This window comes from Cyrtonyx montezumae, unplaced genomic scaffold (assembly GCF_038088225.1).
Source record: "Cyrtonyx montezumae isolate F1298 unplaced genomic scaffold, pur_monq_1.0 scaffold_2, whole genome shotgun sequence".
In the NCBI taxonomy this organism is placed as follows: domain Eukaryota; kingdom Metazoa; phylum Chordata; class Aves; order Galliformes; family Odontophoridae; genus Cyrtonyx; species Cyrtonyx montezumae.
This window is the reverse complement of record NW_027071936.1, coordinates 55,226,392-55,254,258: the sequence shown is the minus strand read 5'-3', so window position 1 is coordinate 55,254,258 and position 27,867 is coordinate 55,226,392. Positions and strand designations below refer to the sequence as shown.

Here is a 27,867-nt window from a genome sequence, read left to right as displayed (position 1 = left end):
GCGTGCTGAAGGCATGGAACCTATGCATTACATCTCATCTCCAAGTTATGCTTAAATCCACCGGATTCCTACTACAACTGCAGTGGTTAACTGCAAAGAAAACCAACAAACACAGAGTTGCAGCAACGTAATCTGGCAGAAATGTCTACTGTGCTGAGAAGGAAGCAGCAGCTGCTATCCCTGTACTATTCATCACACAGCAAGTGAAGCTTACTCAAGTCAAAAAAATATCAGCTGGAATTGGCATTTTTTCCCCTACGTGAGATTACGTAAAAGCAGCTCTCTCAGAGACAGAACTCCTTTAATGCCCTCAGACTATGAAATAATTTAGTGAATGAACAAAGATTCCACAGGCAAGAAGAATTACCTAAATATTGTCCACTAGTGAGGGGAAAGGCAGTGAAAGACCTCCTAGGTTAGCTCCAAAAGGCTGTTACTAATCTTCAAAGTTGTGTTTCTCTGCTCGTGAGGCAGAAGACAGTCAGGAGATTCTGAAAAGTAGGAGCTTAACCACCCGCCACCAAAAGCCATGAGAAAAGATCAGCTTGTGAAAAAGCACACACGGTCCACACTGTGGCAGCAGAAGCATTACCAGCAGAAAGAGAGAAGTAGAAATGTTGGTAACACACAGTGCAGTGGGCAGGTTGTTAGGAACTGCCTGAGCAATCCCACGACTGAATTCAGGTGTAAGGAGACTGGAAGAGATGTAGAGGACTCCAAATAGCAGTAGGGGAGGACAGAAGAGACAAAAGCCACAAAAAGCTGAGCTTGTAATTCTGCTTGCATCTGTCCCATAGCACCCTCTGCTCAGTAGACTGTTAGGTCCCTTCCCTCCTGTTAACAGACCTGCTGACATATAAACATCTGCAGAGTAATTAAAGACACCAATCAGGATCAGCATCGGTTACAGAGATGGCTCCAACCAAGAATATCTGTAAGAACAAGTTTCACAGCAATATGGCTAAAGGGTAATAAAATATGGCAACTCAGATTTTTGGCAAACATTTTATAATTTTATATAAAAGTCTCAGTAAGAAACCAAGCAGAATATCAGATGGAAACATCTGCCTTACAACAAGTTCAAACAAAAACAAACAAAAAAACCCCAAACCATCCCACAAAAAAGAGGGAAAAAAAAACCAAAAAAAGAATTCCAACCCCCCAGAACTCTTTGTAATTATAAACCAGAATATGAACAAAACACTTAAAATAATCTCAGATTGTTTGGCAACTCATCACATCATTACAAGAGACACATTTGATCATAAGAAAAGTTGAACTTTATATACAACCTCACTTGAACATTTGCTCTTACCAGAGTTAATATACATTAAAAAAAGATTCTGGCAATAATACCAGGTTCAATTTTTAATACCTGTGTATAAAATGTAACATAAAATGCTGAAGCTCTATAGTTAGAAGTGACGTTTCATGTCAGTGGGTCCCTCTGTTGAAAAAGACAAATACTGAAAGAACAGGTGTTTAGTTGCAAAATAAAGTCGGTCCATTTCAGGGCAGAGTTGGCTGACTGCAAATAAACCCAAAGTAATGTTGTTTACTTCTCGAGGTTGGCAGCAAAACCACAAATGAAAAATATAATCTATTAAGGTCATACTTCCAATTTTATACTTTGTCACAAGTGTGAAGAGAAAGGAGCCAAGTTGCTTTCACTACGCTAACCTACTGCGATGCATGCGAGAAAAATGCCTTATCAACTGTCTGAGTGTATTTTAGAGAACTTCAGATTTAAGACAGCTCTGGGGGAGTGAAGTTTCCTCTCGATGCCTGCATAGAATGTAAAATATATAATTAAAAAAACCTAAGGTATATACTGAAGTTTACAGACCAATGATTTCCATATAATAAATAAGATGTCCGTTGTTGATTAGATTCATACACAGAGTAAAATACAACCTATTTTTACAAGTTTATGTACAAAGTGTATTAGTAGGCCAGGGGTGTCTCAGGAGTTGGAAGCATCTGCATTAGCACGTCACATTGGGTATCCCCAACTTTCCAAGTCAGTGATAAAATATATAACTGCTTTGTTTTTCATTCAGATACAAATAAAATACTTATTTTTTCATCTGAAATAAATGTACATAATATTCTGTATAAACAATAGTTTATAAAGCTGTTTTAAAATGTAACTTAAAAGTACTGCATCAATTAACTTAGAGCTCTGAAACAAGCACGTGCAAATCCCTTTGCTTTAAAAAAAAATAGAAGCACAGGTATTTTTTTCCTCCTTTTGACTCCTCCACAAACAGTACCAGCTGGTAGAGATTATCGCTTTGCTTTCTTTACTGGTGCCTCTTCTGTTTTTTGCTGGCCTTTTCTCCGTACTGCTGTTGGGCTGCTTTCTCTTTTACGCTTGGCAGACTGCACCTTTTGTCTAAAAAAACAAAACAACAACAACAAAAAAACCACTTTGCAGTTATTAATTATTTTAACAATGGTAGCAGCTGGAAAACAAGAAGGGTTGTCAGGCACAATCCTGTTTAGATGATGGACTTAAGCGCTCATCTCCGATGGACTACAAGGATGTGTTATTCAAAAGCTTACTGTTAAATCTTCATAGAGCTGCACAGACCCTAGGGAGACCATGCACACTCCCATCACGTCTTAGTGAGGCATTGCATACTAGTTCTGCATGTTGGAGACTGTTCCAAATGTAGAATACAGGGCTAGAGCACTCCTCCTTCCTCTTTTTCTGGAATGACTTGTGGATCAGAACAGCATTGTTTTCTCTATTCTATCTGCTGCCCCCACCCCCAAAGACAAAAAAAAAGTTATAGCAGCTTAAGACTTGCATACACAAGAGGGAATAAAGGGCAGACATTGTGTGCTCTCCTCCAATTAAGCACCTACATATAAGCCCACTCTTTCAGGTGCACAGCTTAAACTCTGCCCATTTATAGCCATACTAAATAATTAACATCAGGTGAACTGTGGCAGCTGATCAATGCATGATGCACATCTGCCACTGTTCCCAACATTCAGTTTGAAAACATTGCTGTTGTCTCCACTACGAAACACAATGTATTTGATGTATAGTCTGTTTTACTATAAACTACATGACAAATAGCAACTGAGCATTAGATTTGTTGATCCCCTGGGATTTTACACAGTGATCTCACCTTTAAAAATTAATAAATGTACCAAAGAAGGAGGAAAAGGGAAGTACATTGATGGAAGGATCCAGAAGTTTCTCCTTTCTTATCAGCTGATCTTAGAAATATCTTCAAGCATTAGAATCAGGACATACTATGTTGCTTTAACCTGAACTACAGATGCTCTTCCACCCACTTCTTTCAGGAAAGAACCACAGCTTCAGTTAAAATACTGCTTAACAGCACTTTCAGGAAAGAAACTGAGAACTTCCCAAGGACATACACACAGTTGCAAATGTTAAAGAAAGGAAGAAAAAACGTAAACAGGAGAAAATCCTTTGAAAGCTTTTATATAATACAAAAGAACAGAACAAAGCAAGATTGATGTTCAGATTTTGAACTAGTATTTTACATATAAATATGTGTGCTTCCAAAACAAATAATAAAAGTGGCTTTAACTTTCATACTTACTGTGTTGATGGAGGAGATTTGTTAATTTTTGTGTCACTTGGAGATCTCTTTTTTGCAGATAGTTTCTGCTGTTTTCTGGGAGAAACAGAACTCGGACTGCTGCCTTTAGAAGTTGCACGAGTGGTTGGCTTGCTGGATTGCATTCTGTAATAAAAAAGAATGATGAATGTGTATATAACAAAATACTTTTCCAAGTCACTTTCTTTTAGCATTCCAGGGGCAGAAAACTAAGACTGAACACTATTTATAACATATAAATCAAAGCTGCCAGAAGAAATGGTGGAAATTTGCACGCTTTAAGACAAAATGACAGGCAGAGCTGTGTACCTCCATAGCAAACACAAGTCACAACAGGCTCCTTTACTGACAATACGTAACATTAAGCAACAACAAAATCCTAGTTCAAATTCTGCTACGTAAATGCCCATGTTTAAAAAACAAAACAAAGCCAAAACATTACAGAAGAGGAAAGGAGAACAAGTTGTGGAAAAATTTGGTTCTCCAGTATAAAGAACTCACACCCATGGCTTCAGTATTCATCAGTTCAAAAATATGAAAAAGTGATTTCTAGCAATCAGCTTCATAGTTCACAAGCCAGACTGCTGGATTATCAGGTTTTCTGACCTAAGTAAAGGTGAAAACAAAGAGGCAGCTCCTTCCATTAAACTATTCCCAAATGTTACTTATAAAATGCAGAATATCTGTGGCACTTTAAGAGAGAGATGCTTTATTTTTTCACACCCAAAAAATCAGCACTGGATATCTGAGAAGCAAGATACACAAGAAAATCTGTAAATACAAAGTAGATGTTTCCATGACCAATAGGAATGAAAACACAAATGTCTTACCTTTTACTAGAATTTTAAAGTTAAAAGACAAAAGGATGTTCACTTACCACAACAGAACTGTTCACAAAGTGGTAAATTTCCAAGGGAGTGAACTCTGCTGCACTTCCTTAGCATGCCTTTTTGCAGGCAAGCTACAAATAAAGAATGGCTTCCTGGAAGCAAGTTTCACACTCATCTTCTGCAGTAAGATTTTTGTTGTTGTTGTTCTAGAGCCCACAGTTCACTAATGTATGAATGAAATCCTACAGTACTGCATTCTCATCTATTTAGCTGGGCTAATATTTGGAAAAATAAATTGACATTGAAAATTATGTTTTTGCCTTGTTCCAACTCCAAATGCCAAATGGTGAATTGCAGTCAAGTCCCTTTTAACCTGTTAGTTAAGTATGCTCAAACCTACTTTCTGAGACATGACCAAGATGCAAGATTGCCAACAGGACCAGTTCTAACCTTCTGACATTTCAAGCCTGTCTGTTGTTACCCTAACAGTTCTTCATCTCCTAGAAATGTTGAATCAAGGCAAAACATTGCCTCTTCTGCCTTGTTATTCACGATTAGAGCCACAGCTATCTCCACAAAGACTAAAACTCCAGTTCCAACAAGACTTTCCATTCTTCAGTATTGAAAGAAAAAAAAAAAAAGCTTCTGACACTAGAATTAGATCCAACATTATATGGGAAGTTTCAATCAAAGCAAACTGCAAAGAAAACCCGAATCCACAACTGACAGTAACATCACAAAAAATATCAGTGCCTCTACAGTTACCTTTGAGCCTCTAGTCTTGTGGCTGGTCTAGCTATGGACTCATCATCTTCCTCAACATCGTCTTCCTCACCTTCCTCCTGCTCTCTTATCTCCTCTTCAGAAGGTGTTAATTTCCGTCGTTTTCTTTCTGGCTCCAGCATTTCTGTCCATGTAAAATTTTACACATGTGCTATAATTTTCCAAAAGCCCTCCAAAAGGATATGGACACTTAGTTTAGAAAAGGTATTCTATTCACAAATCCCATTTTAAGCAAGTAATTTTCCATTTCCTTTATGCTTCCAATGTTTTTAATTCACACTTGTTTGACTTAATCTGGTTAACACATTTGCAACAGTTTACTTATGCAGCTCATAGCCAGAATTCATAGAAAATTCATGAGGCTTTATGGAAGCATCTGGGATGTAGCAATTTTGACATGAGATTACAGCAATTTACACATATTTACATAATATTTACACTAGCTGTAACTCAATGATTTTTCCTCAAGAAAGGAAAAATTGAATCGAGCTTATCTTCTTGCTATCAGTATACAGAAAGGCACAGTAATATCTTTTCATTGTGTTAGGAATAGCACAGTTTCTTCTTTTTACCAGTTTCCTCTGATTGAGCCAGAGAACGCCGGGGTTTTCTTCCCCTTTTACGCACAGTCATCTCTGCTTTCCCAGTTTCATCTTCCTGAAGAAATAAAATGGAAGCAAACAAGGCAAGAACAGTTTTAATAGAAAACAGACATTTTTCATTACATACTGCATACAGACTTACAAATTAAGTTGCCTGCACTTACATTTGCTGTTTCTTTCTTATTAGATACGTCTGTACCTAGAAAAGAAAGAAGAAAACTGAATCCCAAACTTCAAATCTTTTACTAATCAGATTTAAAAGGAATTCTTTCAATCCCTGTTTATGCAAAGTTAACACTACAGAATGTCAGAAAACATTTATAGTTCCTAAACTACAATTTGGCCTTGCTGCATTTTGTTATATACAGACTGACAACAATGGTTTTTTTAAAGCAGTGAAGCTTTTATATGCCTGATGCTAGATTTATTGCTTTGCTGCACATACCTTTTTAAACTTTTTTTTCCCCTTTTTTAAATAGAAAAGCAAAAGGTACATATCCGTTTTATTTACTGTCAACCAATAGCAGAATCAAGAAGAATTTACCTTGGAAGGAATCTTGGGAGGATCATCTAGACCAGTTTGGTCAATGCACAGCTAAACTCAAAACGTGATCTTACTGCTTAAAATCCTGTCCAATGCAATTCTGAAAGCCTCTAAAACCAGAAATAAGGCTTCTCTGGGCAACCTGTCCTAAGGCTTAACTGTATCTACAGTCAAGCACCAAAATGGCCATAGCTCAACGAGGGAGCATTTAGAACCTGACAAATACCTGGCATGCAAATTAGGTCAGCTTGCTCTGTTGAAGAAGCCTGGATTTTCAATACATTGCTACTTACAGACTGGTTTGTGCATGCTGAAATAAATTTACTAATTCTATAAATCATGCTGTCCCAGCCTGGGACAATGCAATAGATGGTTAACACTTCTACCCCAACTCTATGGTAAGAAAGATGATTTTATAAAACTTGAAGTTCGTCAAATGGAATTTTCTGCAATACCATAATGATAAAAATTCCCCAGTCATCAGAGGAGAGAAGCATCCTAAACAACAGGAAGTCTTTACACCATTTTTTTAAAACACTTTTTTTCCTGCTATAAAATTGCTGACTAGTTTTGTTTCTGAAAGCTAAAAATAAGATCAAAAACTCTTAATTAATCACTGCTTAGACCAACAGAGCAAATACAGAAGAACATCAATCCAGTGTGTCAAAAAACTGATCTCAAAGGAGAGACATATTCTAACACTCATACACAAGTTCCTTGAAGTTAAGTTGTTAAAATTACAGGAAAGCTTTTACATAGAAGCAAATGAAATAAAGCAGAAGTGTGCAATGGTTTGGTGAAGAATTAAGTGTCTTATTCAAAATAAGTCTAATTAACACAGTAAGAAGATTTATTAATTATTTTATGTTCTGAAGGCAGACATTTAAAATTCTGGTGAATTTTGTCAGATGTGTAGCAAAATATCTTGTGATAGAAGGCAATTTAACTACAAGCCACATCTTTCCTAACAGATTTACTTTTCTCAATGTGTGAAAATATTCTACTGCCTCAGGTTCTCTATAAGTGATAAGCAATAAAAATAATAAAATCCCTACCAACTTTTCAGCAGCAATTAATGCAAGAATAATTTTAGTTTCAGCAATAAGTATTTCAATAATAAGTATTTATAATAAGTATTACAAGCAATAAAAGTATTTCCAATAGAAGTTAAGCAATCATCTTAAAAAGATTTTACAGTAGTTGTGATAAGGGAAAGAAACATCCCCTCAAGCTGCCACTGACCTCTTTCGATTCATATCCACAGATAATTTAATTAACTGAACATTATTAGATTTCTTTGCTATATGTGTTCTAAAACATTATGTTTAAGAAGGACTCATCCGATACCCTTCAGCACCCTCTTGAATTTCCCTCATACCTTAACTTACCTCTTTGAGGACTTTTCCCTCTACTTGCAGAGGTAGGAAATTGCAGCTACAATCAAGAAGGAAAGAAGACAAATCAGAAATATCCAGATTTGTATTACATAAACACAGAAACTTGTCTGCAAACTCAAAAAAAAAAAAGAGCATTCTAATCAACAGGCAGAAAGTTTGCACCTAGGTACCTCTCACACAAATGAAATGATAGTAGTTTCAGTAACCTGATAAGACTATTTGACAATGGAAGCCATTGCAAGAGTAGATGTTAAATTAAAAGTAGTTCCAGTAAAATACATTTCTGAAAACTTAATTTGCAGTGATACAAAAAGTTTAGTGCAATCACTTTACGTAAGCACACGTAGATTTACAAATTATAGTACAAATTAAAATATAATAACCACATGCACCAGTACAGGTTGGGGATGACCTGCTGGAGAGGAGCTTTATGGATAGGGACCTGGGTGCTCTGGTGGATGACTGGTTGGTCATGAGCCAGCAGTGTGCCCTGGTGGCCAAGACCAATGGAATCCTGGGGTGCATTAAAAAAGAAGTGTGGCCAGCAGATCAAGGGAAGTGATGCCCTGCCTCTACTCTGCACTGGTAAGGCCTCACCTGGAATATTGTGTCCAGTTCTGGGCTCCCCAGGACTAACAAGACAGATCTCCTGGAAAGAGTCCAGTGGAAGGCCACAAAAGGGCCTGGAGCATCTCTCTTATGAGGAAAGGCTGAGAGACCTGGATCTGTTCCGCCTTGAAAAAAGAAGACTCAGAGGGGATCTGATCCACATCTATAAATACCTAAGGAGTGGGAGGCAAAGGGATGAGGGATGCTGGACACTTCTCAGCAGTGTGCAGCAATAGGATGAGGGGAAATGGCCACAGACTGAAGCTTAAGAAGTTCTGCATGGATGTGTGTGGGAACTTCTTCACAGTGCAGTGACGGAGCACTGGCACAGCCGCACAAAGAGCTGGTGGAGTCTCATTCTGTGGAGACATTCCAGACCCACCTGGACACCCACCTGTGCAACCTGGGCTGGGAGCTGCTTTGGCAGGGGGTTGGACTAGGTGATCCCTAGAGGCCCCTTCCAATCCCTACAATTCTGTGATTCTGTGATAACCAGTTTTGTATTCATCCAGAACACAGAAAAAGCCAGGCACGACTACATAATCTATGATGAATGCTAATAAAATCCCATTGCTTTAATCACTGAATAACTACACTAAGATGCCTATGTCATCTCTGACGTAGTAACACATTCTCTAAGCAGCCTGAGAAGACTGTCTTGCAAAAGACAGCTTATAGCCTTGCAGAATCATTTTCTCAGATGGAAGGCAAATACTGCTCCTCCTGAAGCTGGCCTGTAACTGACTGGTCCAACTACCCATCATCACCAGCAGGTACACAACTTTTAAAATGGTTAACTAGAACCAGACAATTCAATTTCAGCACTGCGTAAAGGTATATGTATTCTAGAGAAGGTTTTAAATTAGTTTTAATTCTTATTTGGAACAACAAAACAAATAAAGCCAAAACAATTGTATTTCACTTAATAATGAAATATACCGATTAGGAAAATGGAATTCAGACACAAAACTCTACCAGACCCGTAAAAGGGACAGCACCTTGAACAAGCTGCCTGAAATACTGCACGGACAGAATAAACAGGGTCAAGAGAATATCTGCTGCTTACAGCCTAGGTAAATTCCCAGGCCTTTTGACAACCATGCCAGTTGATTCCTCACCAGGCAAGCAGGCTGAACATACAAGTTTCAGTACAACTTTATTGTTCTGTTTTTAATCATTACCTCTTTTCTACACAAGAAATTTTTTTTTTGCTCGATCCATGCTTAATCACAGTGCTGTAACCCAACTGGACTGCAGAAGCACTTTCAACAGAGCACTTACTCAGCACTGACTACACTTCACATGGGTTAAGAAAACAAGATGCTGCTGATCCGAGCTTTGGAAAACTGAGATGTTTTAGGAGTGCTTAAATTACTACCACCGTGACTCTGTCTTCTGAGTTAACTGTAAACAGTGTAATACAGATAGCATAAGTTTCTTTCTAACAAGATGTTAAGAGCTAACATAAGCTGTTATTACAACAGGCTCAGTAAAGAAAAGAACCTTATGTTTTTTTCTACATTAGATCATCCTTGATAGTTAGAACAAAATGATTCACAGCACAAAGTAAAAGATGTGCATTTGATCAGACTTTTCTTCTGCTTGCAATATACTGCTAGACAGTGTAACTATGCTGTACTAAGACTGATGCTGTTATTTGCCATATTCAGACTCAATAGTATATTTTGCTTGTAAACTGTTTTTATCAGGATTTATATTTTATAGTTTTTGTATTCTTAGTGTGAACTCAGATATCAAGCTTACTACAGAACGTTTCTGAAATACTGTTACCTGTCAGAACAGAAAAATGGTTCTCATGCTTAAATTCACCCAAACAAAATAAAGGCACTTACATTGCCAGTGCTCATATCAGCTTTTGACTCCCCACCTGAGGGAAGAAATATGAATTCAGAACTTGTATGTTACTATTTTTATTCTTTCTCCACACAAGTATTATGAATTACTTACCACCACCAGGCTGCACGGCTTCAACAGGATGTTTACGAGGCCTTCCTCTTTTCCGTTTTACTATCACAGGTTGATTTTCCTGTAAAAAATAAAAGTAAAGTATTTCAGTTACTACAACTAACATTATTTGGGCAATATAATATAAAGGCTGCTGTCAGCATAACGTGATACTAGCAGAAATAGTGTTTGCTTAAAAATATAACACAGGTGAGGCAGGTTTTGTAAGAACAGACATTACTTTTCATAAAAAAATCACTGACAAAGCTGAAAAGAAACAAGAACTCCTGATAACACAAAGTTCTATCCCTCAGGCACTATGCTTTTTGCACCCCCATCAACTCTATCACTTCATCTAACAAACACTTCTCCCTTCTTCTGTCCATTCCACCATATTTTTCCAGTCTTAAGAGAACTCCCAATCTGATAGTTTTTTCTAAATAGTAAAGGTTACATCTTCCAACAGCTGAGGAAGTACTATTTAATAGTGGGGACCCTAATTATCCCAATACACATATTGATGAAGCTCATTACATACATACATCAGACCTTTAGTTTGAAGGAAGAAAAAAACCTTCCTACTTGGAAGTTGTTGAAGTATTAAGGACACCTACATGTAAAGAAGATGGTTTGAGTATCTCTAGTAAGAGAATAATTTCTTCTCTTTACATGAAGGTAAGTTAAGTGCCTCAACTCAGTGTTTAATGAAATCTAGAGGTGCCCTGTCCTCCCCTCAGAGGTGACTCAAGCCTGGAGTCTACAAATGCAGCAATTTATTCTTCAAATTTTAAAAGCCTTTCTTCCATTTTCAATGCAGATGCAAAAAAAAAAAAAACAACAACAACAAAAAAAAAACCAACCCAATTCCAAAACAAAAACCAACCAACCAAACAAAAAAAAAACAAACCACAAAACGTAAGTCTTTATAAGTGTGTCCACTTTTGGATTCAGAAAACAATTTTATTCTCAAATAAAAAAAATGTTCAGAAATACTTTTACAACAACCATTGCGGAACATCACAAGTATATGATGAAAAGAAAATAGGAGCATAAAAGTTTTGTGAATGATAATATTTTTGCACAGCCAGCTTAGATTTGATAAAGTGATCCAACTGTCCACATGTCAATTATGAAGTTTCTATGAAACATGATTTGTATACAGTTCTATGCAGTTATTTTATATACAATTTGTAAGCACAATTAAATGCAGGAAGGAAGTTACTTCTATGTTAGTAACAACCACTGATGTCTTCTGGTGCATGTTTATGCTTTGTGACAGATATTACAAGAGCCTTCAGCACTTTAGAGTACTAAAAAAAAATTAAAAAAATCACCAAAATTTCTGCAGCTATTTTTACACTAGTTGAATCAGAACTTTAAATCACAGTCAGCAAAACACAAAGTATTTCAATTAGTTAACAAAAAAGACCACTCACCTCTACAGAATTTTCATTTGATTCTAGACTCTGTTTTGTCTTCTCAAATATTTCCTGTTCAATGGTAAATTCATCTTTGCACGCAGAAAAAAAAAGAAACTGTGCATCACTATTTTATTAGACAAAGGTAAACGCCACAACCCCTTCACTAAAAGCATCATTTTATGGCCTCAAATTCAGCTTCCCTATAAACATCCATCTTGCAGTAACAGTATGTAGGACTGCTAGAATGCCTCCTTAACACTAGGTGATGTAGAAGTGCCTTCTAATTTGAGTTAAATCAAAGTTCAGCAAGCTACTATTTAATTTCCTCCCACATCCCACGAAACAGGAACCTAGAAAATAGTTTCAGATTTATCAGCATAGAGAGCACACAACTATTAATAGCTCTCACTGTCTTCACACAAAGACGAACTGAAATTGCATCCAAGTCAATAATAACACTAAAAAAGAAGTCATGGCCACAGTGCTATTATGAAATCAAATACAGCAGTTTAACACGCATACTCTTTCCTGGTTGTTTTCTCTACATACACAAACGTAACTGTTCTTGATGGTGCACTTGTCATGATCTTTGTTTTTCTTAGGAATGACTCCCCTTTTATTAGTTTGAGTTCAGAGTTCTTGTCTCACATCCCGAATTTGTTATAACCCCTTCCAATAGTCTGCTTGCAACTGGCTTCTCAGGCTGCATGCTGCAGCAGATGCATGATATCCCTGTAACTCCTTATCTGGGTTAGGCTATCAACAGCAGGAACATCACACTTACTCTCACCATTAAAGAAACTAAGAACTATGTATTATTTGGTAGCAGAAACAGAATGCAACTAGAGAATTTATGCAATTATTTGTCTGGGATTGGATTTCTCCTTGCTCTGAGAATCATTCAAAGAATAATAGCACAAGGTCAATATGTTACAGAGATCATTTGTTTTTATCACCTTTTTCTTCCACAGCACTTGCAGAAGGTGTGTGTGTTCCATCAACTTCTTTGGACACTTCTGCTGTATCACATGAAGTAATTTCCTGCATTATTTTGAAAAAAAAGAGCAACTTACTACAAATTAAGGATCATTGTCAATTACTTGCATTTAGAAAAAAAGCAGTTATTTTATTCACAAAGTGAGTATTATATATAATATATAGTGTCTCTTGAAAATTTTGATGCTGAGAATTTTAATCAAAAATCAGTAGGTGAGATAAAGCAAAACTTTCTGCACATACTCTTCAAAAGGGAGATTATTTTTCCTTAATTAGCTGTTCTGACCCAAAGGGGATCAGTGCAAATACAGAACTTAGGTCGAGTCTGATACCATTTTGCAGATCTCAGATCAGTACAACCATGAAGATGGTGAAGTCACTGGACAGTTGGGGCCCCATGGTACTTCACATGATCCCAAGCTCTTAACTACTGTGCAAACTGGTGCCCAACACTTCAAAGATACAGACATTTCAAAGAACAACAGATCTCTACCATTTTGAGTACTTCCTGAAAACTATCATTATATTGTCATTTTCTATTAAACACAATGTAAAAGTAATTAACAGTTATTAATGAATATACCTCCCCAAATAAAATGCTGTAGAAATAAACACTTAAGTGTTATTAACATTACAATTACACAACATTAAAAAGAAAGATGTTCTTGAAAATACCTTAATATTACGAGGCTTTGTTTTGGAACACTGACTTGGATCATCATCTTTCCTTTTGTCCTGAGCATCCAGCTGACTGCCTGCAAAAACAAACAGTTCAAACAGTTCTGCATTTGTCAGATTTTGACATGGCTTTTATACCAGTACACTATTGAAAAGATTTTTTTTACTCAAAAGCAACATCTTAATTACAAAGCTATGAACAGAAAATTAGGCTAGCCTCTCTTGGTAAAGGAATATTAAAAAATTACATAAAATAATTCCATCTTTCTTGCATGGATATTTTTTTCTTTTTTTTGATATGAAGTATGTCAAATTTCAACACCAATCTTATCTCCAGTCCAACTGCTCCAGAAGCAGGTAGTGCTGTGAGGTACACTAGAATGAATACTGCATGGCTTCCACTCACTCACTCTATGAAATCAATGTTCTTAGGAATGGAAGAAAATGTTACCAAAGAAATTATATTATCAGTTAGCCTAATGCAATTTTTTTTTTACTCTGATGATGAAAAGGAAAGCTTCTAGTAAGGTTTTTTGCAGTAAGTTACTGCTGCTGTTAAGAGCATAGCTTGAACGGCTATTACATAGTCCCACAATGATTAGGTTCACAAAATGTCTAAATTAATAGATTAATTAAATGTTTAGGCCATTCAATGGAGTATCTTCCTTCCTGCCTGATTCTAGACAAAGATGTTCAGTCTTCCCAGTCTAACAGTAGGAAAAAACCAGCCTCACAAAGCTGAGTGACAGGCTATATGTTTCCTTGTGATCCACTTTCTTCAGCTTTATATTCCTCCTCTGTGTTTTTTTTTCTTTCATGACAAGATTAGTGATTGTTTTATAGATTAAAAATAAATTGTTCCCTCTAGGATCAAAAAAGCTACTATAAAACTTTGCATACTACCGAAGTTGTCACTACATATTATTAAAACATTGTTATATCAAATAAGTTGAGCTGTTTCCAAAAAAAGATTAATTGCTTTGGATTTTGGAATTCCCCATTCCACTCTTTCCTCCAGAAGAGAATCATACAGACTGATCACAGCAAGACTTTTGTTTTCAGCAGCAAGGCTTTACACATACTTGCGCAGTTCCATATCACTTACATTCTTCTTTATCCATTGTTCCAGAAGTTTCACATTCTATAACTCTAGGCTGATGTTCATCAGTTATTTGTGTGTCCAAGTTTTCCACCTATGAACAAAGGACAAAGAAATATAACTCCTCACGCTCCCCTACTCTCCATTAATAAGTTCATAAACACAGAAAGGAAAAAGTTATTGCTACTTGTAAATAAAACACATACTAAAACGGAAGGTAGTGGTATTACAAAAGCAGTTTGTTTCCAGAACTCAAAGAACATTACCATTATCATGAAAGAAGTTCTAACTTGTTGTATTTTCAGATTTTTTTAAACTGATCTTTTTAAAGAAAAAAGGCTTAATTTTAATTAGGCATTCAACTACGTGCTCTAAAAGCAAGCCATTTACATAAAATATTTTCAGATTTAAAACAATGACACTCTCCTACATGCAGGATCAAAACTAGTACCTTACTAGAACCAAAAGAGAATGAACCAGCACTATAGTTTGGGAAAGCTAATATTTAATTAATAAATTACTATTTGAGTTAAACAAATCGCAAACGTGCATTTTTTTTAACCTGACATCTGTGTTTGATATCTTGTTTTTGCTTCCTAAGAAAAACTTTGTAATTGCAACTTTCCTAATCATCCTTATTATAATTACAGGCTCCATGTTCTTGTAAGATTGCAACAGACTGCTTCAAAGGAACAGCTTTCTAGTTCTGACTGCAGTCCCCAGTATAATCCCTATTTTCACCTTTCATTCTCAAGGAGAACAATTAAGCTTTTCTATCAGATAACAATCGTGAAATAGTTTGCAGACTATTAAACAAGACAAGATTTATTTACTAAATTCAAAATACTAATTGGGCATCAATGCAGATTGCTGCACAGTCTCAATATAATAGGCTCTGCTTATACAAGAAACAGTATTTTCTTATAAAGAAAATATAAACAGAAGTAAATGCAAGCAAGAAAAAAGCAGCATAAACAGAATAAATCTTACGTGAAGGTTTTCTCTTTCTACAGCACTGTTCTTCTGCAGTGAATCTATTAAATATAATAGCAAAAATCAGGAAAGTTCAGCAATAGCCAAGTATGATTGTATTTTCTACTTTAAAAGGGTTTTAAAGTACTTGAAACTATACAATTTATTTTCACTATTGGAAATAAGATTCACTCAAGCTCTTTGATATTCTCTTTAACATTATTTGACAAACTTAAAACACTGAAGAAAATGGCTTTCCAAAGCATAGGATAACAGAGAATCACACTGAGGCTAAAACAGACAATTGAGACACTGTGACCTCTGAAATATCTTGCAACTTTGAAATTTCACATATAGTTCAGGCATTTGAGTAACAAGAGTTTCATCCATCACAATCCTAGGTGCTACACTGTAGGATGACAAAGTAAAATACACTGAAAACTAAGCCGCAAAACTAGGCTTGGCAGAAAACTGACATCTGCTTAACTGCAGCAGTGACTGATACAGTACACACAGAAGCTGATGGATTGCTAGGTTCTATTGTACTCTAACTGGATCTAATAATAACAGAGACATTCCCTTACATACCATAAGAATCTGGAAAATAATTATAAATTATGTACACTAATGAGTACACTGCACCTTTCAAAGCTATTTCATATAAATAAAAAAATCACAAAAAGGTTGTTCTATGAGAAGGCTTTTACAACTCCTTTAAATCTGATTTGCATAGGCAACTGAATTAATATTTTTAGTTAAAACAGCTGCTAAAACAGTCCAACCATTTTTCATTTTCAGTTGCAACAAGAACATAAACCTACAATACAATGGCAACACTTTTATATACAATTTTATGTAACGTGTAGCTCATTTCTTAAATCTTCATGTTTTAGAAACAATTTATCCACAGCTATACAGTAGAGTTACACAATATCTCCTAATTTTTAAAGCAGCATCAAATGAAGAGCTAGATTCTACCCACTCAAACAGCAATATTTGTTTACATTCCAAGGAATCTTGGACTACTAAACTACTGTGTCTGCTGTTCATACTCATGACAGGACACACATTTGTCTTTTAAACAACTTCCTTTTACGTACGTTGGGCCATATGTATATATATATACACATATATATGTGTGTATATATATGCATATATATGTAAAATAAAAGATTATTGTGCAATGGAAGAGAAAAAAATCTATGAAGAGCTACGAAGCATTAATCTTCTGTGTGTGTCATAACCAAGATGATTTACATAACAAATGGATTTTTGTTAAACATTTTACATGGAACAATATTATCACAGCCAGTTTAATCTGCACGTTTTAAGATGTAAGTATTGTCTGCTGTGTTACTGCATGACATAAAAGTGGCACAAATTTTTAGACCCTTAGAATAAATCTCAGAGTAGAGGAAAACTGGTTATAGTTTTGGATCTTGTGTCCTGAAGACCACATTCTTGTAATCCACTCTCAGGATTTACATTTTCTTTCTTGTGAGCAAAGCATGTCTCTTATCACCTAAAAGAACATGCTACACCATTAGTCTAAGTATTTGATTTACCTCAAGAATACAAAAGAATCTAAAGCTCGTCACCAACACATGCATATCACCTTACCCAATTTGTCCCCTATTTGGTAAACAGTTATTTTGGCCTACATGTAAAAATTTACAAGTGAGATTTACAGTGTGTCCTCTCAATTTACACTTTCAGCAACATTCTGTAGGAGGAAATGAGTCTTTCAACTCTTTGGACTCTATACACCAGTATCTTTGGTACCTCCTGGAATTCATTTTAGTTTTGCTTGTTATTCCACCAACTGAAGATTAACTCTCCTCTAGCAGTGCTGTAAACATCTCTGTAAAGCATCTGGAGCACAAAATCCATCAACATGGGAACAAAGCAGGGGTTTGTTTCTGCTTTAATAGGAAAGCCAAACAACTGCAACACATTTCAAAATAATGCATTTCTGGGAAAGAGAGCCTTTTTTTTTTCCTTCCTCCATTTAAGAATAATGTTATGCACTGAAAAGGAATTACTGAGCCTACAGTTGACTGAGATGTCTAGCTAGGTGACTACCTACTTAGAAGTACTCTTCTAACTTCAGTGGATGACCAGAAACACTGTAATCTTTTGGACAGCAGGACAGAATAACAGCAACAATTAAATATGAAAATAAAAATCTTTCTGTTAATTCTGATTTGATCATACAGCACTTTTGTCACATCTCCAAAATGCCTCTCACAACACCAAAAACAAGGACATTCAAAGTTTAGAAAGAAGCAAGCCACTCTTTGGCAAGTTTCTGTACTTACCTCAAATATTTATTAATTTCAAATAGAATAGAACATCAGCAGTCTACTTTTTTACTTTTATTTTTTTAAATACTATTCCACCTTTCTTTTTGTACTTCATAGTAGAAGACTTATTTATCTCCCTCATTCCTGCAGACTAAATGCAAAGGTACAAGCAAAATGAAACAGAAGCCTTTCTTCAATCTCCCTAGAGAAATTACGTATCAAATCTAGAAATAACACCTTATGAGTAAAAGGTCAAAGCAGTATGAAGAGTAAAGCACTGTCAGTGTAACATTCACCTTTCTGAAGCTCTTTAGCATGGAGATCCACTTCTTCACTTTTTGCACTTTCAGGCTGTGGTGACTAAACACAAGATGAAAGGAAACAAAAATATGACAGACATCTAGTACAAATACATTTCATTCCCCTCCCTCACATAATGATGACTACTGTTCTGTGATGCATAAGTCTTCAAAAGCATTCTTAAGATACTAGTACAGATATTAATAATAGACTGCCAAAGATTAGTCATAGTACTGTTGAACAACGTAATACCATGAGCTTGTCTTCAGAGTTAAACCTGGTACAGTAAGAACAGATTAATTTAACAACCAGATCACAAGAAAAAAATCTCAGGAATTCAAGGTGCGAATTCTTGCTGAGAGGAGTTCCAATCATGATAAGTACTCTAGAAATGTTCCCATACACAGAAAAATACACAACTGCAAAGCATAACAAAGTATAGTGAAGCCTTGCCAACTTGGGCCTTTTCCACTTATCTTTTTAATTCGAGCTGCAGATGAGCTATATGTTAAAAATGCATAGAAAATACACTCCTTAGTATTAGCTCCATGTAGCATTAAGTGAAATCTATACATTGTAAACTCAGACACAATGCCATGTGAGTATGATCATACTGACTGTAGGACCATCCTATGCTGGCAAACAGTACAGCCATTGCAGGGGATACTCAAATCAATAAACCCCACCAGACTAAGGATGACTCAGGTTTTCCTGAAATGCATTTCAGACACTGAAACCATGATACAGAAAAAACTCAACTGGGTCTGCCCTGGAGCTGAAGACAGCATCCCTATGCAAGACTAAGGTGGCCCTATGAGAGGTACTTGTGAGTTTCTGAACCATACTGAATCAAGGGAAAAATGCACCACTATTCATTTTTTTGTATAGCGCTTCAAAACACTAAACTAGTGACTGTCTAACCTAAGTGTTAAGGCATACATGACTATTTTACAAGTAATATCACAAGCAAGTGTACAGTATGACTAATTCTAATGAAAAGCAACCTTGGATATCACTGTCATGGAAGTAAACATAGCTAAGGAAGGGAACTGGTTCTACCACAGAATGACATGGTATTTAGAACAGTTGGACATCACACACCTTAAAAGAATATAACTGAATATTCTGAAAAAATGACTCAAAAGTTTTGAGGTACAAATGCAGTACTTATTGAACAGAAATAAAAGGTTTAGTAAAAAATCCTAGAAAATAAAACCATACAAGAAATTGTAAAGAAAGTCAAAATATCATAAATACCTCTTCAGTTCTCAAACTGGTTTCAAATTCTAGTTCTTCTGCCAACTTTGGTAAAGCTCCATTATTGCCTAATAAAATACAAACGTTAAAATCATTATATTAGGCTGTAATTAGCTCATGCTACAGTAGGATGCTATCCTTTAGCATCATCTTATGAATGCAGCATGTGAAGACAACCTCATCTTGTAGGCAGTGTTTGTCTGCAACAAACCAGTTCGAAAAAGCAACTCAGCATCTGCAAGAACACAAGCGTTCATGTGTTTTCCTTAAATACAAGAAGAGTGGTGAATATAGGCTGTCAGCATTCACCATCTTAATTATGACTTCTCACTTTGCTTCTCTTTTTCCTTGCTTTTCCTTTGAAAAAAAAAACCAACAACATATTTTCTTACCCAATTTCAAATAGCAAATTACCTCTGTATTAACGAGTACATAGGTAGGAGTTAAAGAAAAATAGCGTTAAATGACAGTTAGGTCTAAACCTCCTAAGCTCTAAAAGCACAACCATTGAAATTATCTAATTTCCATAGACTCAGTACCTCCTGTCGGCGATGGCTGTTTCACAAAACCTTAAAACCCCACCCATTTAATTCCATATGGGAACTACATGCTTTAAATATCTGAAAAACAAGATATGCAAACACCAACTTCATATGACTTCACAGCTATTTTGGGCACCTATTTTATAAATGAAGGCAACTAGAGAACAAAACCAACCCTTGAGAAACTAGACCCAAACTCACACCATAAAATTTTAGTGCATTTTTGAAACAAAGTCAAACATGAGAAGGAAAAGGCTTTTAAAACAAACACTTGAACAGCATCAGTCCATTTTTATTGGCGTACACAAAGATTGCATGATTTCTCTATTGATCTTTCTACCATTTAATTTCTCCAAAATTTGCAATGAAACTTGATCTTTAAAGAATTTATTATTTCTTAAACCTGGTGTTGCAGTTAATCTGAAGGATAAGAAAGGCTGAAAACAGCAGAATGCTCATTATGTGGTATTTTAAGGAACTTGCAACCATGCAAACTCACTTGGAAGTTACTATTTTCTAAGAAACAATGGAATTGGAAATAAAACATGATAATCTTAGTGACATATGTTATCAGAAGTTTTATATCTAAAATAAATACCTAAAATTATTGCTGACTTAAAATACTTGTTTATTTAGCATCATGGCCTAATTCCTACAGTAACATGAAGGATGACTATTCCAAGTGTATTAGTATATTCACAAGAAAAAATAATTCAGAAAATTCAGTGCAAGTATTCAGTCTGTGTCCAAGCCTTAGACTCCCAGTATGAGGATGTGGAGTTGCTGCAGCAAGTCCAGAGGAGGGCCCTGAATATGAAGAAAGGGCTAAAGCACCACTCCTGTTAAAATAGGTTGAAGGAGCTGGATTTGTTTAACTTAAAGAAGGGTGCATTGAAACTAGATGCTCTTTAAGGTTCCCTCCAACCTGAACCATACCATGGCTCTATAAAGAGAATGAATCTAAATATCATTAAAAAAAAAAAAAGAACAAAATCTGTAGTTATGATTAAGGATGGTCATTCTTGATCTCCAAAGATCACTACAGAGTTGCAATTTTTAAAATGTTGAACTTATGTCTAAATAAAATACATCTTGCCTCCTATAAAAGTATTTTTGATTTTCAGAACATTAGTAACAAAGCCTATTTATAACTCCATGACAATTACCTCTTGCAAACAACGTATTACTCATAATTTTGATACATTTTAATAACCTTTCCGCAATCTAATAAAATTTAATTTCTTTCAACACACCTCAGATACTAATTTCTTCAGTCACACTGATACTGACAGAATTACATGCTTAATTACTTTTCATCAATTCATAATTAAATTAGCAAGTATTTCTCAAACTACAAAGAAGTCTGAACAGTATATCTGAACAGTATAAGTCGTTGCTAATTCTAGTCATGGTAAGCAGCATTTATTAAGGACATCTATAAAATCAAGAGAGAACAAAACCCCACAGAAATCCTTACCTGAATTAAAGGATGTATTACTCTTCTGACAAGTAACTTCAACTCCTGTATCATCTATTTTGACCAAATTCATTTTATCATCACTGTCATACAACTCTTCTACATGCAACGCAGGACAGTCAATCTTTTCCCCCAGTTCTGCTTCTATTGTCTCTTCTTTGTGGCTATTTACAGTTAATTCACTTGTACAAACTAAGGAAGGAGTCCGTTCCCTAGGCAATGAAGTCCTTACTTCAGAGAAGTCACTCTCTAAAAGTACATTTGAGTTACAGTTTATATCCCTTAATGTTTCACTCTCTACTGATGCTTCTGAAATGATATAGGAGAGTTCTGATGCAACGTCCTCATGCAACACATCTTCAGCTTGCTCATCATCCTCATTTACCTCTGAGGAAGGACTTGCACTCACAGCAGTCTCTGTGCTAACCTCCACGCAAAGGGCTTCATCTACACTCATGAGATTGACTGAATTTTCATCTGTTTCTGTGATTTCACTGTCCACAGTCATCTGAGATGCTGTTGATGGTTCCCTCACAACACTTTCATGAGTCTTGTTCTCTTGACCAATGACAAGCAAAGAATTACTGCTTTTTTCTGGGTCTGCAGTTGATAGGATGCATTCAATTTGGTTAGTGGTATTAAAAACTTCCTCTCTTTTGTCTTTTACTTCTGAACTCTCAGCATCAAGTTGAGTTTCTTCTATGACAGTAAAGGTGAAGAGACTATCGCATTCTTCCATTGTGCTCAGAGCGATCACTGCCCCTTCTTTATCTCCTATACTTGAAGCAGCATCCTGATCGTCACTGTTGGTGGCAACCCTCAGCACAGGACCTCCACATTCTCCCACAAAAATCACAGAACCTTTGCTTCTTGCATCTGCATTGAAAGCAGCTAGTCCAAACTGTTCATCTACAGTAGCAGTGGTCTCCACAACCTTACATTCCTCAGATGCATTTGGAGAGATATCTTCTTCATCTTCTTCTGCTACAAGGAGTTGATCCTCAGCCTGTGGTTCTGCACTGATCAGGACTATTTCACATTCTTCTGTCATACTTGTGGTGATCACAGCAGCTTCATATCTCCCTTCTGTTTCAGAAGCAGTGAGTTTATTTTCATCTTGTACCGCTACACTAGACATAGGAGCTTCAAAACATTCTGCTGTACTTGTAGAGATCATTACAGTTTCATTTTTAGACTCTGTTTCTGATATATGAACTGTCTCCTCTGTGACTTCACCTGACATTAGGATTATCTGCTCTTCCACAACACTTGTGGAAATCATAGCACACTCATCTTTTTCTTCTTTATTGCTAGCAGTTGGGTGACTTTCATCATCTCCTCCTGCGCTGGATGCACTGGGCATGGGAACGTCATATATTTCTGTATCTACAGAAACCACAGTACTTTCATTTGTTTCTTTTGCTTTCACAGAGGGGAGCTGACCATTGTATTCTATAGTGGCACTAGACATAGGAGTCTCAAATTCTTCTACAATACTAGTGGAAATCATGGTGCACTCATCTTTGTCCTGTTTACTACTAAAAGCAAGCACATTCTCTTTAAATTCTGTAGCTGTGCTGGGCATGGGCACCTCTGTGCCTTCAGCGTCAACTGAGGTCATGGAACTTTCCCCACTTTCACTTGCTCTTGCAACAGTAAGTGGACCTTCCTCGGCATCTATGACTGAATGTAAGGGAGCATCACTTCCTTCCACTGTACTGGTAGATATAATATCACCTTTAATTTTTTCCCCTCTGTCAGCTGGAATGAGAGGGTTCTCATCTTCCTTTGGAATTGCACTACTTATAGAGCCATCAAATTCTCTGCTGCCAAAGGTTACAGCACTCTCACGCTCTCCTTCAGTATCAGGCTGACCCCTGTCTTGCAGGGCCATAGCACTAGTCATGGGGCCTTCACACTCTTCAGCATCTAAGGGAATCAAGGTACCTTCATGTTTTTCTATGCATGCAGCCACCACATCCTCATCATCAGCACTTGCGCTGGTTACACTGCTTTCAACTATCCCTTTAGCACTTTTGCAGTTTGTGCCACAATTAGCTTCTTTCTCTGCATCTGTCATGCTGTCAACAGTAAGCTTATTTGTATTTGTGCCAGCCAGTCCTGACTCAGCTTCCATTTGTTCAGCAACTATGCAGATAATGGAACTTTCGCTTTCTTCTGCACCTATACAAATGAGTGCATTTTCACCTTCTGTTCCTGTACAAGTAGAAGCATGCTCAATTTCTTCATTTCCCCTTCCAGTACTGGTCACAATTCCCTCACCTTCTTCATCCTCTTCTTTTGAGCCTGTACTAGTCACAAAACCTTCATCATCACAGGGACCAATGCTGACTATAGTGATACTAGTTTCCTCCTTTGTCCCTGTGCTGTCCATTGCACTTTCAAATTTTTCAGTATCTAAACAAACTGCAAAACCTTCATTACTGTCTTCCAGTCCTGTACAGACAACTGAAATTTCAGCATCATCTTCTGGAGTTATGCCTGTACTGGTCACTGCACTTTCACCATTTATAGTATCTTCACATTTATCACCATTAGTGCCAGTTGTGGTATTGTCATTTGTGACCACTGCAATACATGCCCCACTTACAGAGCCTTCTCCTTGGGCATCTGTACCAGTTACTGAACATATAATGAAGTTATGACTTCTTTCTTCTGCACCTGTGCAAGTCACAGTGCTTTCATGTTCTTTAATTTGGCCAGCTCTCAGATTGCCTCTAAATTCACTTGAACTGTCACCACTTGTTGATCCTTCACCTGATTCTATACCTGCACTAGTTACAGCACCATCACATTCCACTTCACTTAAGCAGGACACAGAACTTTCTAGTTTGCCTGCACCTCCACAAGTCAAGGTCTTTCGCTTCTCTTCAGTCCCTGCACTAGTTACAGCATCATCTTTTTCTTCTGCTCCAGCACTATTCACACTATCTTCATTTTCTACTCCACTTGCATTGACTGAATCCTTACCACCTTCTTCTGCATAAACCATGGTGCAGTCATCATTTTCTTCTTTTGTACTTGTAAGAAAGCTTTCACTTTCTGCTAATCCTTCAGTGACGACACTGCCACCACCTTCTTCTGCTGCTGTAACTGTACACTCACCAGTATCTGTTCCTGTAATCAAACTACTCCCCTCACCACTTTTTACCCATATGCCTGTTGTGAAACCTTCATCAGCTTCTATGCTCGTGCAGATTAATGCCATCGCACTTTGTTCTTCTGAGCAAGTGGTTGTAGCATCACTTTCCTTTCCAGAATGTGATGTACCTTCAGCTCCTTCTTCTCCTGTACTAGAGGCCATGACAGTCCCCTCAACCTTTTCTGTGCTAGTTCCTATCACAGTAGCTGGAATTGTTTGTAGGCTGCTGTACAACAAACTAAGTTTACTGCTTCCTGCACTGGTACCTACAGCACTGCGTTTGTTTTTATCTTCCATGCCACTGCTCCCTTCTTGTCCAGTAGCTGGAACAGAGTCTTTGACAGTTTCTTTGGGAACTCTTCTAGATGCTAACACAGAGGAAGACGGTATCACATTAGAAGTATCACGTGTCTCATTACATTTCACATTACCCATCATCGTGCTTCTTTCTCCCATCGTGAAATCATCTGTATTCAAGCACTCTTTTTCTTTCTTTTTCAGTTTTTTTAGAAGTGCTTTTGCTGGTACCTCTCCACAGTCTTCAGTCACACCAGTCATCAAGCTTTCCTTTTTTATATTCAACTCACTTCTTGGAGTACTTTCTAATTTTGATGGTTCATCACAACCTTGACTAGGTAAGCCAGCTGCACTGTTTTCCACTGCCTGCTTATCAGAATGGGGCACCACATCATCTTTTTTGATATTGTTTGTCATAATGTTGTCATCAGCACCTTCCATAATAGAACACAACACTGCACTATCTTCTTGTTCCATGTATACAATCTGTATTGAATCATTCTTCAAAGCTGCATCATCTTCAAACAAAGAAGTCCCATCTGAATTACGGCATTCTACCTTAGACATACTAGACATACTACACAAAGAATGTGTAAAATCAGAGATATCTATATCCATGGACTTTCGATCAGCAGCATCTTCTCTGGGAGAATTATTTGCTAAAGGAACATTATCTGAATTAGAATTTATCACAGTTTTAAAATTCTTTGGTTTTCTGCTGTCTTCTGAATTCTGATCTTTACTGGGAGCATTCAGTAAGATTCTATGACTTTTTTCAGATACAACACCCATTTTATAAGCTCCTTCTTTATGGGGTCCTTGATCCATTGATGCTCGTTTGGATAAAGCATCTAAGGCACCAACTTGCTTATTAAGAATATCTTCTTGTTTATTAGCTTTTTCAACCGCAGACAGAAACTTCGATTCAGAAGCTTCAAGATCTGCCAAGCTGTGTTTTAACTCCTTACTTGCATAAGAGATTTTTTCTTTCGCTGTGTATTTGGCATCTGTGGCTTGGACTGAATTTAAAAGGCTTTTTCCTTCCATTGTAGATTCTTCTTGTACTTTTGTTTCATCCAAATCAAGTTCCATCATCTCTCCCTCATGACCAGAACACACATCATCACTATTCATACTTGACTTTTGAGGGACTGGAAGAGAGCTGCTTACAGTTATGCCAACTGATTGCTTTTCTTCTCCAAGCAAATTGTGGTTTGATATGCTACCTTTTTTGTTCTCACAGGATACCTTTTTACTTTGTTTTTTATCCATTGTCGCTGTGATGCCTGTTACTTTATCACGCCCACCATCCATTTCTTTCATATCTTTATCCTCCAATTTGGCACATTCTTCCTTTTTCTTTATTTCCTTGTTGCTGTGCTTTATGCTTCTGTTTTTGTGACCTTCCACAGAGAACTTTCTTTCTAGCTTGGAGTTACTTAAATCTTTATCACCTCTACTTTTCTCTTTTACAGATCCTCTTTCTCCAGAGTGTAACTTAACTCTGTGACTCGAGTCTTTCTGTGATCCCTGAGTTGACTGCATTCCACTTTCATGCTCAAAATCAGCCCCACTCTCTTCAGAGATTTTATCTTCGTTTTTGGAATTGTGTTGTTTCCCTGAATCATTCTCTTCCATGTTCTTATCTTTATCCAGTTTCTGACTTGTCTCTTGTTTTGCTAAATTTTCCTGTAATTCTGTTTCAGATGTTTTTAGTTGTTTACTATGACTCTTAGACTTTGACTTCAATGGATTTTTGTCTTCTGCAAAGCTCTTAGATCTTCGCCTGTCTTTATGAACACCATCTTCCTGTTTCAAATTACAGTCAGAGTTAGTTGATTTTATTTCATGTTTTTCTTCTGAGTAACTTTCACTTCTTTTGTGCGATGCAGAAGCAAGTTGCTTTGAGGCACTTATAGAATCCTTCTGTGGCTTAGAATCACTCAGAGACCTTTTGGACTTGTATTCGGCTCTTGATTTCTCTGTTGAGAGATGCCTGTCTTTTTTACTTTCCTTACGCAGTAATTCTTCAGCTTTTAAAGTGGATTCAGAAATACCTTTTCCATCTTTTCCAGTTACTGATATTTTTCGTTCACTTCGGTGTTTACTCTTTCTTTCAGATTTGTCATCTGAGGAAATCTTCATCTGCTGATTATGTTTCTGAGCACCATCCTCTCCTTTCAAACTTTTCTCAGAAGAATGGAGTTCAACATCCTCAACTGATTTATGAATAATGTCTCCTTTACATTTGTGCTTTAAAGAAAGCTTATCTTCTAATGCCATTACTTCCTTTTCATTTTTATCTCTGTAAGACTTGGCTTCTTTTCTGGTAGCATTTCTCATATGTTGAATTTCTGTGTCACTATCTTTTTTGGGGTGTTTTTCATTTTTAAATATCATTTTTTGCTTCTGTAGTTCATCAGTATTGACTTCTGCTCTGTCCAGTTGTCTTTTTGGATCCTTCGTATCAATGTCCTGTTGTATTCCTTCAGTATGAACAGAGGTGGAGATTTTTCTTTTATGTTCTTTTTCCACTTTAGAATCAGTCTTGTTTTCCTCAGCTGAATGTAATGATTCTGAAAGTCTTCTAAGCGGTTTAGATGTTTCAGTTTTCCCATGGTTATGCTTTAATTCCTTTGAAGAATTTTTTTCACAAGTCTGCAAAAGAAAGTTAAATATATATAGGCAGATGTTACAGAGTTCCTTCACTACATGACTGACAATTGTTGAAGGCAAATTAACTTTAAAATCAATACAAAATGCCCACTTATTGTATTAATAAGTGATTAGAAAGATTGATTTTATTTCAACTGATTGCAACCGTAGGAAAGCCAAAAGAAACAGGATTTAACAGTCTGCTTGACCTTGAATATTATTTCTGTATTAAGTGACGTTCCCTTCCAAAACCAATTTAAATAGATCTTTAAATGGAGAATAATCATGTCAAATATTCCACCAGTTGCTTCAAAACTCTGATGCAATGGTTAAACAAAATACAGAAACTCCTAAGAGGTAGTTTTAGACTTGTAG

The 27,867-nt window shown here is 36.5% G+C and overlaps 1 protein-coding gene across 3 annotated transcripts in view; it reads right to left on the bottom strand.

The window, feature by feature from the left end:
- Positions 1-2,246: 2,246 nt before the first annotated feature.
- BOD1L1 (biorientation of chromosomes in cell division 1 like 1) overlaps positions 2,247-27,867 on the bottom strand; it is a 35,403-nt gene continuing 9,782 nt past the window's right edge. Inside the window, exons 10-25 of one of the 3 annotated variants that reach the window (XM_065735769.1) lie at positions 21,378-27,495; positions 19,359-19,426; positions 18,098-18,161; positions 15,517-15,560; positions 14,533-14,620; positions 13,425-13,504; positions 12,710-12,794; positions 11,769-11,842; positions 10,336-10,414; positions 10,221-10,255; positions 7,750-7,795; positions 5,982-6,016; positions 5,788-5,872; positions 5,198-5,339; positions 3,585-3,728; positions 2,247-2,395 (exon numbers count right to left, since the gene is read on the bottom strand). In XM_065735769.1, the coding sequence (XP_065591841.1) occupies positions 2,287-2,395; positions 3,585-3,728; positions 5,198-5,339; positions 5,788-5,872; positions 5,982-6,016; positions 7,750-7,795; positions 10,221-10,255; positions 10,336-10,414; positions 11,769-11,842; positions 12,710-12,794; positions 13,425-13,504; positions 14,533-14,620; positions 15,517-15,560; positions 18,098-18,161; positions 19,359-19,426; positions 21,378-27,495 (7,296 nt within the window). In that variant the 3' untranslated portion in view covers positions 2,247-2,286. Of the gene's footprint in view, positions 2,396-3,584; positions 3,729-5,197; positions 5,386-5,787; positions 5,873-5,981; positions 6,017-7,749; positions 7,796-10,220; positions 10,256-10,335; positions 10,415-11,768; positions 11,843-12,709; positions 12,795-13,424; positions 13,505-14,532; positions 14,621-15,516; positions 15,561-18,097; positions 18,162-19,358; positions 19,427-21,377; positions 27,496-27,867 lie in introns of those variants that run through there. The other 2 variants (XM_065735771.1, XR_010622162.1) reach the window with 2 other exon arrangements.